Raw genomic sequence first — 21,274 nt, 5'->3', positions numbered from 1 at the left:
TTGGGAAAAATGGTTATAACCCCCCTACCCTACTGCTGCAGTTCTACTGTTTTCAGGCCTCGTTCCCCCCAGCACTATTTGTTAATAAAGAACCAGAACCAAAATGGGCCAGCTCACACATTTAATGTAATGTTCATTTTGGCTCTTAAATTCTTTAATGGTGATTTAAAATATGAAATTGCCAGAATAAGGCAAGAGACAAATGGAAATTAAAAAATGAGGAATGAATGGACAACACTATCCAATTATTTCAAAGCAGCAGCTATTTGCTATACCTGAGTATCTGCGTTCAGCACTTTTATTCTCTGTGTTGAGATGAAGAGATCGACTTCTGTCATGGGCTGAGATTCACCTTCAGGGGCCTGCAATTAAAGTCCACTTTAATTAGAACAACAACAACAAGCGGCAGTAGCATTTGAGAAAAATCCTTAGATCATAAATCAAAAAAGCATCAAGACAGTCACCAGAAGAGCAACACAAAATGTTACATTAGACGCAGAAGGTAAAGCACAAAGGCATGAAAACGACATATAGGTATGAAATGTGAGTAAAATACTGCACACAACGTTGTTAATCTCCAGACCTTCTGCTGACTATCTCCGTTTCTGCAAAGATTTTTCTCCCAGATATGAAAAGGAAGTTAGATTTGGGCTCATGCACACTCAACTCCTGCTCTTCCCATATTCTTTTTCTGGAATTAGAAAGTCCTGTATTGTTCAATGCAATACCAGGTTCATCTGTATCTCAGACCTCCCAGACCTACTGTCCACAAGTATCTTTCAATTAGGTTGGTAGGCTCAGGGAAAGCCCAAGCAGGGATGAACCAGGGGCTCAGCAGAATCACATGGTCTTTTCCATCTAAGGAGGACAGGATAGACTGAGAAGAGCAAGCTAATGGTGCACATGAGCTCATTACCCTTATCCACACCAAAGAGAAAGTGTTAATATAAATAGGGCTCCATTATTAATCCATGGTACCCTGTGATAATTCAAAGACTAACTCACTTGCACGCACCTGTCACTTTAACAACTTTCCCTATTTATTTATTTTATTTTATTTTGAAGTGAGCAATTTAAGGACAGGTCTTATCTGAAAGGTTCCTATAAGAGCTAATCACAAGGATAGCAAAAAAGAAAAAAAATGATAATAATACCCACAATACCCACCAATAATAATTCAGTCACAGGTAGGGGATAAGGGATTTATAATATAGTTTTGCTATGAGGGTCCAACAGTCTGAGGCTAAGAGGCAAAGAAGGAAGGCCCATAGCCAGGGAGACAGACCAGGGACAGACTGCACTTGCTCCCGGTGTGGAAGGGATTGTCACTCCCGGATTGGCCTTTTCAGCCACACTAGAGGCTGTGCCAGAACCACCTTTCAGAGCGCGATACCATAGTCTTTCGAGACTGAAGGTTGCCAATACATATGAGGGTCACTGAGGTCAGACAATAGAAGTATTACAGCACTAATCCACTTCAGAGAATGAACACTTATACACATTTTTGTTCAGTGAAAAGTCATCAAATTTTCATCAAGAGGCACCAAAAAAGTCCAGAATGATGTTTAGTAATCTTAGTATGCAAATTTGCGTATGTACGTAAGCTTTTCTTGCATCCAGCAATTTGACACATCTATAAATCAAGTTAATGCAAGCTAGCAAGAAAACATATAGGGTTTTAATTTTTTTTAAGTGTACCATTGAATATAATCAAAACCTATACCCACTGGCACAATATTTGGATGGCACTTTTGGGAGTAATCTCTTTTTCATTTGGTTAAAATCATTCATTACCCTACTGCCACTCTAACATGAAATGGCTAATGGTAAGCAATGAAGAAGAGGAACCAGGTAACTGGTTGCTTGAGAAATGTCAATTTATATAGCAGCTCAAACAAATGTGAAGATAAAACTTGCTGGATACAGAACATTAAAAAATGTAAAAATCAAAAGTAAGATATGCAAAAAGTATTTAAGAAAAAAAGAACCAAAAAGAAAAAAGAAAAGCAAAACCCAGGCATAACATCAAGCTGATGAGATTGTACTGCACCTTCTTTCTGCTTTTGGCTAATTTCTGGGCCATCTGCTTAGCATGGAATAAACAGAGATAGGAGAATGGTTAGAGAAGAACTTGTAGAGGCTCCAAGTCAAGTAGGGATCTACAACATCAGGATTGACTACCTCCTAGTCAAGCTTCTGTTTTGTTTTGGATTTTAAAAAGGAAATACAGTAGAAAAGGTTTTATAAACAAGCCTGCAGACATGCACAGAGAGAGAGAGAGAGAGAGAGAGAGAGAGAGATATGGGAAAAGGAAAACATTTTGCCTGCTGAAGTGTCATTAAAGGCCAGCTATTTCAGCACAAAGGCGATGCTACTGTCAAGTTTAAAAGTGATTTTGCTAAAGAATGAATTCAGCTAACATTATACTAAAGATGTAAAAAACATCATTTGCTAAATCAACCAAGGCCAGAGAAGCAAACCAACTAATACTCTGCAACAGTGAAAAACCTATCCAAGTCTTGAACATACTACTTGAAAGCAAGTGCTTTCAATAAAATTATTGGGCTTTATTTAACAGTAGAGGTAACTTAAAACATCCTTAGCTGGCTGGTTAGTAATGTGCCCCCCCCTTCCATTAAATGGAGAGTCTCTACAACACTGTAAAGCATACTGGGTAGTAGCACAGAAACTCTCTCCATGAGGGGATGGGGGTTGTGTGCTCTACTCACCATGGCTGTCACAAAGAGCAGCTGTAATGTACATGGTATTTCAAACGGTACGCATAAAACAACCGCAATATGCAGACCAATCCTTAGCTTGATAACTCCTGACTCACATGTAAACATTCAGGTCACAGGCAAGTGGAGGAAGTAGTACAGGAGCTACTGAGACCACACAGCTTCCTGATGACAATTAGCAGGAGCGTGATGGCTAAGAAGGCGACCCCATACTCATGGTAGTTATTGCTGGGAAGTGACTGCATGGTTCCATCAGCTCATTTGTTAACATCTTCTTTGTGACTGTGTCTAATGACTGTTGTGGAAGGGTGAGATTGGAGCAAATGAATAAGATATTATGCCAGATATCAGGAGTATTAAGCTAGCAGTAGAGATGGGTTTCTTCGGAGATAATGAAATAAAAACACACAATGCTTTCTGCACTTGTCATTTTTGTAAACAAACCCAAAATCTGCAAAATGTGCAAAAATATAAAATTGTTCTCTAACACTTCTACATATTCTCTAACACCTCTATATACATGTGATTGTATCTGATGACACTATATCACCTACCTTTTACACTTTTAAAGTGATTATAATTTATAATTATAATTTATAAAATGCGCCCTTGGAATAAAAACACATAATACCACTGCATTGGCTGCCCATTCGTTTCCGGGCCCAATTCAAGGTGCTGGTTTTGACCTTTAAAGCCCTATACTGCTCTGGGCCAGGGTATCTTAGACATTGCCTACTCCCATACAATCCGGCTCGTCCTCTTAGGTCATCAGAGAAGGCCTTTTTACAAGTGCCGCCGCCTAGGGAGGTACATGGGGCGGCGGCAAGAAATAGGGCCTTCTCAGTAGTGGCACCAACGCTATGGAACTCCCTTCCCCTTGACTTAAGAATGGCTCCCTCTCTTGAGACCTTTCGGCGAGGCCTGAAGACCCTTCTGATTAAACAAGCATTCTGAGTTCTCGGCCTTTTTATCATCTTTTAAACATCTTTTAATATTTTTTACAGGCCTGATTCTTTTATGATTTGCTGCTGCTCTATGCTCTTTTTACCTATTTTTTTATTCTGACTGCTGTTTTTATGATATGTGTTAATATGTTTTTATTTGTTTTAAATTATGTTTTTTAATCTGTTGTAAGCCGCCTTGAGTCCCTTCGGGGAGAAGGGCGGGGTAAAAATAAAGTTATTATTATTATTTCTGTACTTTTCATTTTTGTCAAAAACCGAAAGTGATTCATACAGCATCAATTCTTAGTAAAGACTGGAGTTCTATAAAAGCCATCTGTGGGGAAATTTCCTAAAATGAGGTCACTGTTTCAGCCCCAGATCTTTCACTGGGAAAGTCTAGCCCTTACACAAGACTTTACATTAAGCTGCCTGCCAGACTGTGATATTATTCAAAATAGTAAAGGGCACATGTGTATAAAAACCCCACAACCTTCCTGCAGTCAAAAATGTTTTCAGAGCTTCAAGGAAACAGGTTAACAAAAGGATGAACGTTGGAAAAATGGAACCAAATGCATCAGCCAGAATGGGATGTTTCCATTATCCAGTGAAACTTCAGGAGGCCTGACAGGAGAAAAGAATGGGGCTTGCCATGGAACGAACATAGGTGTGAACAGAAGATGTTCCCATACATGCAAGGATTTCCTCATTAACATCAATGAAGGGAGCAGGTCCACACATGCATCATTTGCATTGCCCTGTCCACTGACGGGAATGAGAATTCTGAATCAAAAGATACTTTTTCTAAAGTTGGTAAATCTCTCATTTTAAACAGAAGGTAGGAAACATGATCTCTTGTAATTCAGCTTAATGTTCGAGTCTAGTACATTAAACTCTTGCTGATGTACCTGCAGCTCTCATTGGCTGAAACTGAAAACTGCTGCAAGGCAGTGGATGAGTAAATTGTGGCAAAGAAACTGAAATGAGACCAATGTTGATTTCAAAAGGAGCCACAAAATCTGTGCACAATTTCATATACATACAAATCTGACTTAAGTATGACAAGATATTCATCGAAAAGAGAACTATGAGGAAAACTAAGCATAGAGGTACTGTATGCAATTTTGAAGAAAGAAACATTTCAAACAATTTCTGTTACTTAAATATTTGTCTCACTCCTAAGTTTTGACAGTACAGGAAAAAATAAGCTGTTTAAATAATGGACTGTGAATAGAACACACACACACCCAAGGTTGTATTTCTTTTACCTGAGGTATGTTTTTGCAGTGTGGCATACTGAAATGCTCCAGCAAATGCTAAGCAGTTTTAGCTCATGGGAAACAGATAAACAAGTAGTTAACTCGCCCACTGAAACAGATGAACCTTAAGGAGGGACTTTGAATTGCGCCCGATTTATTTAAATCGTAATGTCAACAGAATTCTAAAATTACTTCTTTAAAAAAAACATTCAAAAGACAGACAATTATGACTAAAGAGTATCAATCCTCATTTGTTTTAAAACTAACTCAGGGCCCAATCTTACATTCCAGCTCTGGGTGTCGCAAACACGCTGTAAAGCACATTTGAGGCACACAGTGAGGAGAGAGCACAGGCGCTGAGCCAGTGCCAGTCTGGGCAGGGGAGGGGAGGATTGGGCCCAGGACGGGGTAGAGATTGGCCCTCCCTGGCCAGGCAGCCAACACGAGTCTACGCCTGGGCAGTGGGCATAGATCCAAGGAGACCCACTGGAGTTACAGCAAATGCTCCCTTCCCCTGAGGAAACCTTTGGCGGCTGCCCTGGCCCCATGGGATATAGTGGTGGCCATTTTGGTGCCTCTGTAGCCTACAGTGCCGGGGCGGATAGATTGGGCTCTTAGCTCTCTACCTGCTAATGATACAAAGCAAGTATCTTAGAATAAAGAATAGGTGAGAAAAAAATGTTCCCTAAGGTCAAATGGGCATTCACAAGGTATCATCTGTACTTCAAATCATACTGCATCATTAGATTGGGGTCTCCATCAGTGACATATGGATCTACATATACTTTAATTAATGAAGACAGACATCCTGATGAACAAACAAATTAAACGGGAGCCTTTAGTCCAGACTTCATTATGTTCAGTTCAACTGGCCTCAGCTGACAAATACTGCTTGTTACTTCTCCTACTAGGATACTTCAGTTCTGGTGATGCTATCAGTGGTTCTCTGGACATAACTGAGGGACAGCAGAATCCTAGTTTGGCAGCTAAGGAAAGGTTTATTTAGCATGCAGGCAATTCCCAGACAAATTGGATTCCTCTGCAATGAAATGACCTTCAGGATGCCACACTGGTCATAATCAATGGCTGAACATTCTGTTCACAATATTACACCGTGGCAGAGGCCAAACAGTGTGGTCAGGTCCTGCCACCAGTGCAAAGGTGATTGCTCTTGCACCTGTGCTTAGACTCTCAAACCAAACACCAGGAAATATAGCAGCTGAACTAGGTGATAGTCGAATAATTAAAAGATAGTTTTTATAAACTCCAGGTTTCTATGAGAAAAATACCAGAACAAGTACACAAAAAGCAATTTAAAAAAATTTAAATCTTACAGGACGTTTTACAAAGAAGGGAGTAGGAATCAAATTGACAATGAAGTTGGTACATTTTCTCTCTGTATAAATAAGTTCTCATTACCCCTTCCAATGTCACCAGATATTTGTGGCATATATTTCTCAATGCTTTCTACCACCTGTAACTGGTTCAGGTTCCATAAAATGGGTTGGACTGGATACTGTTGACTGGATGTTTAAAAACAAGCACAACTACCTGAAAAGGGATGGATCCAGTCTCCTACCACATCATTCCCCTCTATCCTTCTCCCCTGCTGGTCTGCCCCATATGCACAGAAGTGTGCACACATTTCCACACACTTGGGATGGAATGGATGATCCCTTGAGTGTTTACAAGTAGTGCAAATATACTTGTTTTCCCTTGGGCCTCTTATTCAGATTACAAACAATGTGTAGAAAGTTTCACAAATGTGGCCCATGGAATACGAAAGCAGCATTCTATATATTATCTATCCAAGTTTTTTTTTATCCACACAAAAAAATCATTCCTGGACTACTTTTCAGAAGTGAGTTAAGGCATGCATCGTCCATGACTGCAGCTTTAAAACATCCACATTGACCAATAGCAAAATAGATTCCTCACCTTGATTCGGCTCACAGCTTCCTGAGCCTGCATCATTCTCACATTCTTGGATGGCGTTTTGTCTGAAAGGAGCTGAGTAGAGCCAAGGTAATTGGCAGCAAATATAATTCCATCGATTAAGTCTTCGGGATCACAAGGCCCAGGAACTGTGCAGAAAAATTGAATTACTGAGCAAAATTATGTTACTAATAGGAAAGAGGCAGAAAGCACCACTACTGTCGCCAGAACGTGAAGGCTTGCAAATGAATTTCAGCCACTCTGAAGCTGCATCATGATAGCAAAAGATCTGACACAATGAAAGCAGACAAAGAAGGATGAGCCTCTCTACAGTAGAGGCTGCATTTGATAATCAAGTCTGACTTTTTACATTCATTATCCTGTTGGGACAAAGTTCAGCCTGAAGCAGAACAACCTGAATGGATTTTTCCCCCTTCCTTTTTGACAAAGGCATGAAGTGCTTACATGACCCCAACCCACTACCTATCCTTCATTCTTTATCAGTGCTATATTATGTCTGAAGTCTAAAAACAATGAGAAGCCAGGTAGCATAACTCAGAACTGTGTGCACCAAGGACACGATGGAAATTTCCGCACATTCACTCTGCACAATGTATTCATTTATTTATAATAGTTCTATATCCCACCTTTCCCGTCCAAATGGAGATGTTCAAGCAGCTTACAATAATAATTAAAAACTGAGTCAGAACGGTATAGTGCTAAGCACCCGGGAATGCCTTTCCCGGTATGATTGGCACTTAACGTTCCAGCACGTGGCGACTCTTCTTCGCCTCAGATCAGGACGACACAACGCAATGGGCAGTCATGTTTATAGTGCAATGCCACAGTGGGCATTGTGCTCGGATTTCCAGGCAAACGCGACTGCCCAGAGCAGGGGTGTCAAACTAGTTTCATACAGCGGGCCAAATAATATTCATGATGTCTGCTGAGGGCCAGAGGTGATGTCATTAGGTAAGAAGTGATGTCATTAAACAGGTCATAACCAAAAATAAGCATTTTTCTCTTCAGTCAGGAACACATTAGCTGCAAATGACAGAAGAGAACATATGCAAATCTTGATCATATGTCAAGATATAGGAGAGCCCAATTATCATGCAGGCTGCACTTTCAGCAGTACCACTGCTCAGCAGCTGAGAGCTCGAGGATCAGATAAAAGCATCAATGGACCTCATACGGCCTCGGATCTTATGTTTGATACCCCTGACTCAGAGCATCACTTTGTCCCGATCTGGGGTGAAGAAGAGCCGCAAAATGCTGAAACGCAGCTTGAATGCTGAAACGCGGCTCATGGGGGGGGGGGATTCTCCTAAACCCTGGATCCAGCCCATGGGCTGGGATTTGGAGAGATCTGGTACAGTGGTTTGGAAGTTGGACAGACCTGGAACATCCTGCTTCAAATCCTACTCATCCACAAAGCTCACCATCACTCATCCACACCTACCTCATAGTACTGTTGTAAGGACAAAAGGAGGGGAGGAACTATGTATACCACCCTGAGCTCCCTCGAGGAAGGATGGTATAAAAATGTAAAAAATCAATAAAAACAAAAACACAACCATAAAACCCATGGTCTAAGAAGGAAGGATATCAAGCGAAATCCACCCATATAGTCCACACAAGGCACGGTGGGTGGGGGGGGAACCGCTTTCATATGGAAATGTCTCCAGATACTTTTTATTGTCTTTTCTCCTAACAGGAAGAACAGTGAAAGGACTTGTGGAAATTGTTGTTTCTGGGTGGGTTACTGCAACAGAAGAAGCCCTAACAAAGACAACAACTTACAGAAGCACTTTCACCTTTCTTTCTTCCAGTAAGGAGAAAGAACAACAACAAAATATTTGGTGCTGCAGTTTAAACCTAGGCTGCATTTTTTTCCAGCCTCCAGTGCTAGAAGTGCTAGAGAGCAGTTTTTTTCCTCTCCTAGTACGCTAGAGGTGCATTTGTTTTTTACCTTCTAGCATCCTTGCCATGGTAGCTATTCTGGCCGCTTTCTAGTCAAAAAATGAATGCAGCCCTAGTGTAGTCTATGTCAGTGAGGGGTCAAGAAAGGAGCTTCCCTTGCCCATTGGGGTAAGCAAAGAGTATGTTGGGAGAAGGACCGAAGCCTGCAGGGCTAGTGATGTGAAACCGAGGGCCCAATCCTGAAGCCAGTGATGCCCAGGGTTCTAGCACCACCAAAATGGCGACCACTGGATCCTGTGAGTCCTGTGGCTACCACCGGAGTCTCCTCAGGAGAAGAGAGCGTTCGCTCCCTTTCCTTGGGCAGACAGCAGCCAGTGGCAATGGGTGTTCTCAGCTCTGGGCCTGTGTTTGAACCGGTACAGAGTTGAGGAGGCCCGTGTTGGATCGCTCAGCTCAGAGGGGGTTTCAGGATGCAGCGGCAAATGCTGCCACTGTCTCCACCCCCCTCACAGGCCCAATCCTCCCTTCCCCCCACTCAGTCCCATCCTTCCCACGCCTTCCCCTCCTCCAAAAAGCTGCGCACACTGCCAGCAGTCTTGCTAACCTCCGGTGGTGGCGCAGCATCCTCTTCGTGGTGCTGAGGCTCCGGGTCCACTGGTGCTGGCCCAGCACAGAGCTCACTCCTTGCTGAGTGCTGCGAGCATGCTTTGCAGCATGTTCATGATGCCCAGAGCCAGTGCTGAGGACCAGCTTCAGGACTGGGCTGCCCAATTCTTCAAGCTCTTGTTCAAAAGCCAAATTTGGGGAGTTTGCCTTTCCTTAGGGGGGAGGTTTAAAACTCCCAAAATTTGCTTCTGCATTTGGATGCAGGCACCTTCAGTGACACCTCTAGTTTGACAGCTTGCCCTTTCAAGTTTCTTCCCAATCGTTTCACCTGGTTTTCCTGACATACTCACCCATTCTTCATTTTCTTTCCTTTTCTTTCCCTTTTTTTCTTTTGGAACCTTATTTCCAAAATTTTTATTTAACTTTTTTACCTGCTGGATCTTGGGAGAGAAATGATTGTCCCATCTCCCAGATTGCCTGCCTGGCTTTAGTGGGACTACTGCATCATGGGGCACTATGTATACAAGGAGTGAGATTTTTCCAAGGTGGCCTTTTGATGTCTGGATATCCATATTCTTGGATCATGGCATTCCATGATCTAACATCACAGTTTAAACACCTGTTCAAATGGTGTGATGGGGTTGCAGTAGCTTTCCTAAGGGGGTGTACAGTACAAGTGACCCCGGGTGGCGTGGCTGGGGAAGCAGTGCCACCACCCCAGCCAGGGCCCTCAAGGCCTCCTATGCCCACTGCCTTCTCCCCGGAGGTGTTCTGAGGGCTGTGCAGCCTTCCTGGCCTTCAGAAGGCCTTCTAAGGCCTCCAGAGGCCCTTTAAACTTCACTGCAGGTTTTCAAGTGACAAAACCTCCAGGTGGAGGTGGCACATCTGAGGTGTGCTCCGGGTGCCACAGTGGGCAGGAATACTACTGAGAGGTTGTGCCAATTAGACCCTGATCTTTGTGTCCTGCCTTCCATTACAACAACAACAACAACAACAACAACAACGCAGCAAGTGCTGCATTCAACTCACAGACCATAAAAGGTATCCACAACATCTTAAGGCATAAGACAGATACAACCTTGTTATACACTGATTTTTTATACACGGATTTGACTCAACACAAATGGCCACTGCAAATGAGAAGGATCCCTGGAGAAGGGGAAAAATGCATCCCTTTAAAATCACAGTTTTAAAAACTGTTTTTCTTACTATTGTAGAGAGTCATTCAAGGGATTGCAGGTATAATCTAATTATCCACAAATTCCACAGATTTTTCTATCTCAACTTGATGAGAAAGGCTCTTTAAATTAAAGGAAAACAGTTTTTATCATTAGCCTTGTTAACGTGAGAGAGGGCAGCCAGCTGATTCTCTCTCCAAGGCAAAGCCACCCCTCCCCTCCCAAGTGAAAGAAAGATCACTTTGCTCTGGGTGAAGGGAAATGTCCCTGGCTTGCCTGGAGAGAGACTGACTGATGCCTTAACATCACAAAGGTCAGCAAGGCTGTTTTTAAATCACCTGAGCAAGGGACTTTGTTTTTTAATTCTCTTGTGAAACTCATAGTTTACGCCAAATTTGAACAAGCTACAGTTTATTGGGTCAGGAGTGATGCCTGAACCAGGACAATGCTTATCCTATTTTAGACTGACAGAATTTCAGTTCAGCCAAGGAGTCTTGATAATGTGACTGAAAGCAGAGCTTTCCAGCAAGCATGTCACATAGTTTGATTTCCACGCTGAAGAAAAGCTTTTGCTTCCACTGACCTCACTTCCACAGTAAGGAGGGGCAGGCTAATAACACGATTACATTATGTCTAAATATGAGCAGGATCCAAAGAGCATGTGTGAGTGTGCAAGAGAGAGAGAGAGAGAGAGAGAGAGAGAGAGAGAATGATGGCAAGTATGCATTATTTGACTTTCGTATTCACTTTTACCTACAGATGTGGTGGCTGCCGCAGACAAGCCTCTGTTCAGTCATGAAAACTGCTTGATTTTTCAGCTGTGGGAAAAGTGGAACGGCTGCAACTAAAAGAGATCCTCACTGCACATGCAGATAGTGATAATATTCCAGTCTTACTATCCTAATTCTTGAGAACTTCAAAAGCAGGGTTCTTAATGACACTCAGGAGAGCAAATTATGAATTTAACTATCTTCAACTGAAAGACAGATAGAATCAAAATTTGAAATGCTACCTTACTGTAAATGTGCAACTGATTTACTCCAATGGAAGAGAAAAATCGCACAGACTCAGTAAACCCAAGAAGCAAATTAGCATTCAAGAAAGTCTACAACTAAATTAGAAACAAACGATCCCCACAAGAATGTCATCCATTAACCACTTCAACCTGCATGCACACCATTAGATCATATTAGTTCCATTCAAGTCCATGTTTGACAGGCCAATCTTTGCACATTCCCTTAGTAGGGAACAAATTCCACTCGGTTCACTAACTGCACAATCCTATGCAAGTCTAAGCATTGCATTCAGCATGCCCATTGTATTCAGTGGGGCTTACTCCCAGGAAAGTGTGAATAGGATTGCAGACTTGTTTCTAAGTGCACATAGCATTAGCTACTGTAGCATTAGCTAAGTGCACTGTAGCATTAGCTACTCTAAGGTTGGATTATGAAGCTGTGGATTCTAGTATTAGTTTACTGCATTTCATATAGAGACTGATAGCCAACTTCTGAAGAAAGGTAATGATTATAGAAACAAAAACAGGGAAAAATCGCTTAAGTAACTAGGGGACTAATTACTAAGACACAATTGAATTAAGGGGTGCACAGTACAGATATCTAAAAGATGAATGACTTAGGGCTCAATCCTATCCAATTTTTCAGTGCCAGTGCAGCCGTGCCAATGGGGCGTGCACTGCATCCTGTGGTGGGAAGGTAGTCACAGAGGCCTCCTCAAGGTCAGGAAACATTTGTTCCCTTACCTTGGGGCTGCATTGCAGCTGCACTGGTGCTGGAAAGCTGGATAGGATTGGGCCCTTACTCACGCAATGGGTGACATCCAAATGTTTGGTGCAGCACCATGCCATTGATGGAAGGTCCTTCTGTGAATGGAAGGCAAGGTACATTTGCATAAGGGGTCACTTCATAAGTAGGAGGGTATTTGTGAAGTGGAGCTCTCTTTTCTTTCACAGAATCTGCCAATGGCATACTCCTGCGCCGAAAGTCTAGCCGTTACCTAATAAGTCTGGAACATAATTTAGTTTGGAATCAGAAGCATGCAATCAACATTATTGCTAGTTATTGTTGGTTTCAGTGCTGGATATAACAGCATGCACAAACAAACCTGCTTGAAAGTGTTTTCAAGTCCCATTCCAGTTTTGACCTAATGCATCAAAGAGGTATGTTACCTCATTTGGTATATTGGCACAATGTGGATGCCCCAAACTTGAATTAAAACAAATTGAATTTAAAATCGCATTTAAAAAGTATCAAGAAACTTTTTGGGGATGGGACTACTAGTCACTTTTAATCTTAAAAAATACAGCAAAACTTTACAGTACTATGCTAGCAGGAGTTAAATACCAGGTATAATTCAATCCTAAAAATGTGTCTTCTGTATTTTTTTTTTAAGATTTTGAACCCTCTGGGGACATTGATTTTACTATGTAAAACACTTTGCAAACTACTCCTGTTGAAAAGCAGCAAATAAAAAGTATTATTAATAATAAATAATAATAGTAGTAATAGTAGCAATGTGCCAATCTACAGGAGAACACTATGGCAATTAGAGATGACAAACCTGGATTGCTTTTCTGAAGCTCACAGGGTAGGGGCCACTGCTCCAGCTGCTGAAATTCTAGCAGTGACACCTCCTGATAGCACCATAATTTTTGAACTGGAAGCAGTTGGCTAAACATACATTAGCTTAGAGGAGGCATATAAGCAAGGTACCAGTTAGCTGTCTTCTCTGAGCTGAATCTCAGCAAACTGTAAAACCCTATACTAGGTTTAAAGATTTAATTTAACTTCCCTTAGGCTGATCTACACGTTACAGAATGAGAAAGCAGAGTTCTGAGACAATCAAATAGATTGCACCAGTTCATGGTGTACGTAGTTGAGCTAGAATAGGGGTGTCAAACTCATTCCATACTCATATCATTCATATAGCATTCATGATGCCTGCTGAGGGCTGGAGATGATGTCATTAGGCAGAAAGTGATGTCATTAAACAGGACATAACCAGAAATAAGCACTTTTTTCTCATTTAGAAACTCATTAGGTGCAAAAGACAAAAGAAAAAATATGCAAATCTTGATCATATTTTCAAAATATGGGAGAGCCCAATTATCACATGGGCCGCCTTTTCAGCAGTGCCACCTCAGCACTGCTCAACAGCTGAGAGCTTGATTGCCAGATGAAAAGCTTCAGCAGGTCGCATCCGGCCCCCAGGCCTTATGTTTGACACCCCTGAGCTAGAACCTTCTCCCTGCTGTGCTAAGTTGTGTGTTTGGTAAAGTTTTTATATGAAGCATTCAAAGATGGCATCCCTCACCTGTAGTCTGAAGTGACATAATCCACTGTATCAAGCTAGGATTCTATCACTTCATTCTGCTGCATGCAGAGATCTTGTCTTAGATAACACCCACATTAAGAAGTTCTTTCTCTATCCCCACTTTGTAGTTCCCAGACGTTCTATTCCCAAATGCTGAACAGTAGTCCCTCTGTATCCTTGGGGTTTTGGTTCCCACCTCATCCCCTGTAGATACCGATATTTACAAATAATGGAGTCCATTTTAAAATGTTTTTAAAAGTAAAAATCAGTGCCCTGCAAATGGCACACTTTTGCTGCATGAAGTTAGGGAAGGCTATTATCTTACTGATTTTTACTTCTTTAAATGCTTGAAAAGGGGACCTCCACATTTGCGGCATCAGCAGATAGTGAAATCTGGAGATGCTGGACCCACAGATAAGGCAGGTCCACAGTATGAAAAGCTAGGGCATTTTGGAATTGTTAAATAGCATCTGTGAAAGCATGAAGACAGACCGCTGCTATCATATGCTCCCATTCTCTCCTGACAAGTCTCCCCACTTGGTTCCTGACTGGCTGACTGGGGAACAGTGGCAGCAACAGATCATCTTCACTTTCCCTAACACATTTTTATAAATCCTTGCTATCCCCCCACCCTGACTTAGCACTGGCAGCTGGGACATCTGGGAATTGTAAAAAGGTACAGTGGTGCCTCGCATAACGAAATTAATCCGTTCCGCGAGTCCTTTCGTTATGCGAGTTTTTCGTTTTGCGAAGCGCGTTTTCCCATAGGAATGCATTGAAATTTAATTAATGCGTTCCTATGGGCAAGAAAAGTCAGAACAAAGTCAAATTTGGTTTACAAAGTGTTTATTAAGTGCTCTTTAAAGGCATACATACTGTACAGAGGATTTCAAAAATGGGGGGGATGCTGAGTGGGGAGCTTGAAGGCTGTAATCCTGTGCACACTTTCCTGGGAGTAAGCACAATGGGACTTACTTCTGAGGAGACACGCACAGGATTGTGCTCTAAGCTGGGGAGGACAGAGCAGCTGCACTCAATTGCTTGCTTTTGCCATGATCATGGGGGGAAACGTGAAGGAAATGGGGCAGTGAGAGGGTGAATGAGCGATGGGGGGGATGCTGAGTGGGGAGTTTGAAAGCTGTAATCCTGTGCAAACTTTCCTGGGAGCAAGCACAATGGGACTTACTTACATAAAGATCCTCCCCTTACTAGGGTGGACGGGATCATAAACCGACATGAAGATCCGCCCCTTACTAGGGTGAACGGGATCATAAACTGGCATGAAGATCCCCCCCTTAAGTCAAACCAAAACAAAACAAAACAAAAATTCGTCTTGCGAAGCACGGGTCATAAAAATTCGTTGTGCGAGTTACCAAACTTTGCAAAACGCTTTCGTTCTGCGAGTTTTTCGCTGCGCGGGACATTCATTATGCGAGGTACCACTGTACTGGGGCAGTTTGCTGCAGCAGCTCCTCTCCACTACCACCCAGGAAGCAGACCAGGGCCCAATGGAAAGGTTTACTGGAAAGCTGGCAGAAAATACGTGGCAGCATGGATGCTGCATGTCCTCCTTTGTGCCACCACCCATAAACTATAGTAACACCAATGAAGGAGGACTGTCACCAATTCTGCTTAGCTTTTCTGGCTGGGTAGATGGGCAAGAGTGCTCCTTCATTGCCATCACTGTAGCTATGGGTGGCAGCATGGAAAAACACTTGTGTTTAGTGGCATAATTAATGATTGTGTAGCCTGGTGCCAAGCTCAAAATGATGCCAGGGCATCATTTTGAGCTTGGCACATGTCACAACCATAGGTGACATCACACCTGGGCTTCTTAAAAAAGTGTAAATCGGGGGAATGTCCACCTCCCCCCCCCAGCAGCTTGCCTCCCACTTGCTCTGCCACCCCCCCACTCAGTAACACCTATGCTACCTGTGGTCAAAGAAGATTTTGTAGCTTCCCCCACAACAAAATCAAATTTCATCAATCAATCAATCAAATAAATAGTGTGCCCTTTATTAGTTAGAGACGATGTGCTGGGGTGAAGAGGAATGGTTATTCTCCCCCGCTAAATATAACAGGAGCACCATTTCAAAAAGTGCCTCTTTACACAGTTAGCAGGGGTAACTATATTATGTTACATGGAAATTAGAGCTGACTCATATTAACACTTTAATGGTTCCATTATGTATCATAACAACATCACATTGGCTCTCAGAACAATCAGTCTCATAGGTCAGTTTTGAGTTAAGAAAATTCACTTTTGTTCCATAAGACAGATGTGTTTTCATTTTCTGATTAATTGGCCATAACTTTTGATAAAATACAGATATTCCAGTATAGCTTGTTTCATTGCATTGTGCATTAAATTATCTTTGCAATGATACATAACATGATGGTATTACTTGTACACACCAAGGTTTTCACAGTTTTGGCTACTAGTGTCAAGTTCAGCTTGTTGCCGCCCTAAAGTTTGTTGCCCGGTGCCATTGCTACCCCCTGCACTCCCTTAGCTACACCACTACTTGGGTCCATCTGCTGACTAGTTCCTAAGCACCACGGTGGGGAAGAGCTTAAGGGGAAGCAAGTTCTTGCAGGGTTTTTGCCCCAATTGCCCAAAAGCCGGAGCTGCCACTGGATAAAAACAGATTTTAAACAAAAGCTTAAAAAAAAATTGGTGTGACAGCTTACCTTCAACATAGGTTGGGAATGAAGCCAAGCTTTTTCTTGACTGTAATTAAAACGAACAGGATATCGAATTAAGCAAAGCATGCTGAGGTAAGCATAAAAAAATCTTTCATGCAGAAGTGACAAAGTTATCCATACAAAACAGTTGTTACCTAAGCTCTGCAGACAGCCTATTAAAAAAATACCGATACATATTTCAAAGTATTAGTTAATTATTAAGAGGTATTCCTTGCATGCAGTGTATACCATTAGCATTAATAAGGCATTTCCAAATTGCTTTGAATAAGAATGGCACACACAATGCCACACACATACATATAAATGACAAAGAACTCAAGAACCTAAAAATCTAAGGGGTTGTTATATGTCTTATGCTTGAATTATATGCCAATTTGTGTAAAAAATCTGCTCAATAAGCTTCCGCTTCACTGAAGTTTGTTTATTTATGTGCACTGGGTCCTCTGTATCTATGAGTCCCATATCCATCCCATGCCACTTTTTTTTTGAGCTACAGTTGGTTGAATCCATGGAATCCATGGATTCAACCAACTGCAGCTCAAAAAAAAAAAGTGGCATGGGGGAGGGGGTGTGGCAGGCAGGAAAACTGTGGAAAAGTCAGTGTCTGTTGCTCTGGCACTCATGTCTTGTTGGCATCTCTGCTCCAGCTAGAGGTGCTTGCTTGAGCAGGCAGCGCTGTTCCATGATGGGGCTGCTGGAGCTCTGTCACCTTTGGCACCAGCAACCTGTACCAGGTGATAGGAATGAGGCAACGAAATCTGCCATGGCTACCACAAGGTCTCGCTGTGGATGCATCTGAACCACACCATTCCGGCTGAGGAGGAGGAAGCTACTCAGCACTTTCAGGCAAGATCTGAACTTCTGCGGATTTGGTATTTGGAGAGTCCCAGAATCAATCCCTATGGATTTGGAGGGCCCACTGTAATTATTTCTATTCCACCTGTCAGCTCCCAAAAAAGACTACAAGGCAGCTCACAAGAGAAGAGCAAAACAGCCACAAAAGCATATAGAATATATAATAATCAAATTATAAAACCACTAAAAACCTGTCACAACAAATAAAAAGCAGCTAAAGAGAAAAAATAAATGAGGCAGGCAATCTAACACCTGACAGAACAGAAGCAACTTTGTCAAGTGCCTAAAACTAGGGAGGTGGGTAAGTTTTGATAGGCTTTAAAGCCATTTAAGGATTAATCTATAACTGAATGTCTATAGTTCATCATAAAACATACTTGCAGCTGAAACTTATTAAAAAATCTGAAAACAACAGGCAAGTCAGGATTTAAGGAATTATATCTTCAATAGATGATAGCACATCTCTAAAAAGATGAAGGAAAAAGTTATTATTTTAAAAAATGTATTGTATATCCTGCCCTTCTCAATATTGAAAAGAAACCAGGGCAGCTTACAACCTCAGTAAATGCATAAAAACCATCAACAAAAAAGACACAAAGCAATAAAACAGCCATTAGCAAATAAAAAAAAATTATAAGCAAAAAACTTACAAGCAGCAGAGAAATATTTGAGGAACAAACAATATGTACTACGAAGTCTTAAGCCGCCCACTCAGAGACTAATGGAGCATTCAGTTCTTAATTCAATAGGGCAATGGTACTGAAGTGGTACTGAAATAGGGCAGTGGTACTGGTTGCGACCCAACAGCTTGTGTAACAATGCCCTGTTCCCTTTAAGGGGTGGGGGCAGGGGAAAGTAGTGAAGTGATCCCCAGGATCGGGCCCCTGCAGGGGAAGGGGGGGCTATTTTTAAACTAAACATATGTGCTCTCAGAGTCCAGGGGGGTATAGGGAGCTCTGGGGAGTGCTTGCAGGTCTCCCTGTGGCTTCTAAATAGTGAAAGTTGGAAGCGCAATTAAACTGGAAGTGGAATTCCCCCACAGGGGTGCGATCCTGGGGATCGCTTCGCTGCCCCTGCCTCCACAAAGACTTACCCCAGGATTAAATCTCCCAGGAAACCATAGGGAATTCCACACCAGGGAGTTGTGGTGTCACTACAGAGAAAGTCCTTCCTCTTGTTGCCACCATCAGAGCTGCAGAGACTGATAGCACACATTGAAGGCCACCCTCAATTTCAGGGGTGGGCCATCTCATATGGAAGAAGGTAGTTCCTGAGACACCTTGGCCATAAGCCAAGATATCCTGGCCTTAAGTGTTCAGTATGTTCTGGATTCACTGCTTGGTAGATTCCTGCTGCAGCCGAGTTCTCACATGGTGAGCAGTGACTTGATATTAAAACCTTTCTCTTAGCCAAGGGACAGTAGAAAGTAATAGTAGTATTTATAGCAGTGCAGACAAGAAAGATGTTGGTGTTATTATTTGTTCAATAGTAAATGTTCACTATTTTTTAAAAACCATGTAAGATCAAACTCTATATAATCTAAGCACGCAATCCTAAGCGAACCATTGGCTGGTGCACATCCCTTGTGCTGGTCGAAGAGTGTCACATAAGTGCCATAAAGCACTTTCACACCACTCTTCGGGGAGTTAGGCTTGCACATGGATGTGCGTTGGCCTCCCACTGCTGAAGCAGGCCCCGGGGACGGATGAGTTTGCGTCAGCTGAGCTCGGCTGGCACAGAGGTTGGGAGGGGTGTAGGAAGGGTGGGGAGGAGGCAGGAGGAAGGCGTTTTAGGATAGAGGAGGGTGGGCAGCAGGTGTTTCCAGGGGTGTGCAGGTGGGGAGCAGGAGGCGGAGCCAGGATCTGGCACTTATGCCGCATCCTAGCCCCATTTCCAGGTGGTCCGGGGCAGCCCCAGGCTGCTAGAATTTGCGCCACCAATTTCAGTGGCACAGATCCGAGTAGCCCCATTGGGGCTGCTGCGGCTCTCCCTTGGGTAAAAGTTTCCCCTTGCCTCGGGTCGAGCCTCAGACATCCTGAAACTTGCACTGGATACAGCGCAGGCCTGCAAGTTAGGCTTGCTCTGTAAATCACTTTGGAATTAAATTTGTTCATTTAAATTTGTTTGTGACATGATGGTTAACTTTACAAAACAAAGCTAAGGAATATAACAGTATCTTGGAACAAGAAAATAACTGAATAGTGTAGTAAGAGAAAAAAGAAATATGGAAGATCAAGTTACTACCAAATAACTGAAGACCACCTGCTGACAAGATGATTTTAGATAATTAACTGTTATGGAAATGTGTGACATTTATTTTCACAGAGAAAACTTCTTGTGAGACCATCTGATCTATTACAACAGCTCTATTTTTGATACTCCTACACTGATATCCTTTTAAATAATTCATCCAATTGCCACAAGCAGATTAAAGTGGTTTATCATCTGTGTTCAAATAGGCAGAGATAATAAAGCAGCAAACAACAAACAGTATTTCTGAGAAAAGCTTAGTATTATGGAGTACACAGTGTTCAATTAACTGATATAATGGCTCTACTATTATTACAGTTTCTACTTTTACGATAATCTTGCTTTCCTTCTTCAGAGAGAGAGTTTTTACATATTATTATCCTTTGAAACAAACATTTGTGTTACAAACACATTTGTGTAATCTTTTGACTGACACTACTTACATTGAGGGCATTCATAACCTAAATCACATAAGTAATAAATGATAAGTAGCATTTGTACTGCTGAGTGTGCAAAGTGCTTCAGATGAATTCAGTCACTCTTATGGGCTGATAGCAAATAATTGGCTCTGCCCACCCCACCAGTAGATTCATTCCCTGCCTTTATGGCCTCTTCTGGTTGGCACTCTGTTAGCACTCCCATGGGATGTTATAATGAACAGTCTTACAGCCCAATCCTGAGCTGACCACTGCCCAGCGGAGCAGCAGCACCAAAATGGCTATCCTATGGGCTTCAGACAGCAGCTGGCATCTCCTCAGGGGAAGGCCCAAGCCCTGCAATGGAGCTACTCAAGTCCATGCTGGTTTTATTTTGCGGTGCAGAGTTAAGCGGCCCCGTGTTGTACCAGGATGCCCTACGCACGGTTACTGGATCCAGGCGGTTACTGGATCCAGTGGATCAGAGATTTGCTGGTCCCACCCCTCCTCCTACCCTCACCCTCTCCCCGCCTCGGAATGCCTCTCCCTCCCCACCCCAACTAACCTCTTCACCTCCTGAGGCTCGTCCCTTGCTCTGGGTGGTATGCAACAGGCCTCTGGCTGGTGCTGGTTCAACGCAGACTGGCACTGAGCTGAACAGGTGCTGAGTGTCATGGGTGTGTCTTACAGCATGTTTGCAACACTCAGCACTGGCGGAGGTGCTGAGAGTTCAGAATAAGGCCCTTAGACTGCTGCTGATGTAGTTCTCATGGCTGCTTGTCAGCATGAGTACAGAGGAAGGGCAAGGTGGACTGATATTAGTTTTCTCCAAAGGACACCTCAACATTTCACACATTGATGTAGTAGCAGGATGCCACTGAACATGGTCATCTGCATCAAGTGTTTTAGTTTTTATTGAAATGTGATGTGAATGTGCCACACGATAAATAAATAATGTTTTAGTTTTAATTTTTTACCTGTACTTTTTCTTTTAATTTACAATGAAGTACTTCTGTGAGTCTAGGGCGTCTCCCTGAGTATTTAGATAAACCACTATCTGTCTGTGAATGGTCCATTTTGTGTACAAACTGATAGACACTAAACCACCAGATTTCGCTATTAATATAAAGATTGCTT

The 21,274-nt window shown here is 42.5% G+C and overlaps 1 protein-coding gene across 2 annotated transcripts in view; it reads right to left on the bottom strand.

The window, feature by feature from the left end:
- Nucleotides 1-21,274, bottom strand: part of APBA1 (amyloid beta precursor protein binding family A member 1) — a 48,543-nt gene that overhangs the window by 13,675 nt on the left and 13,594 nt on the right. The window contains exons 3-6 of one of the 2 annotated variants that reach the window (XM_066616406.1): nt 16,602-16,641; nt 6,877-7,022; nt 2,051-2,083; nt 276-362 (exon numbers count right to left, since the gene is read on the bottom strand). In XM_066616406.1, coding sequence (XP_066472503.1) covers nt 276-362; nt 2,051-2,083; nt 6,877-7,022; nt 16,602-16,641 — 306 coding nt within the window. The remainder of the gene's footprint in view (nt 1-275; nt 363-2,050; nt 2,084-6,876; nt 7,023-16,601; nt 16,642-21,274) is intronic. The other variant, XM_066616407.1, reaches the window with a different exon arrangement.

Source organism: Tiliqua scincoides, chromosome 2 (assembly GCF_035046505.1).
Source record: "Tiliqua scincoides isolate rTilSci1 chromosome 2, rTilSci1.hap2, whole genome shotgun sequence".
NCBI classification, from domain to species: domain Eukaryota; kingdom Metazoa; phylum Chordata; class Lepidosauria; order Squamata; family Scincidae; genus Tiliqua; species Tiliqua scincoides.
This window is presented reverse-complemented; position numbering and strand designations above follow the sequence as displayed.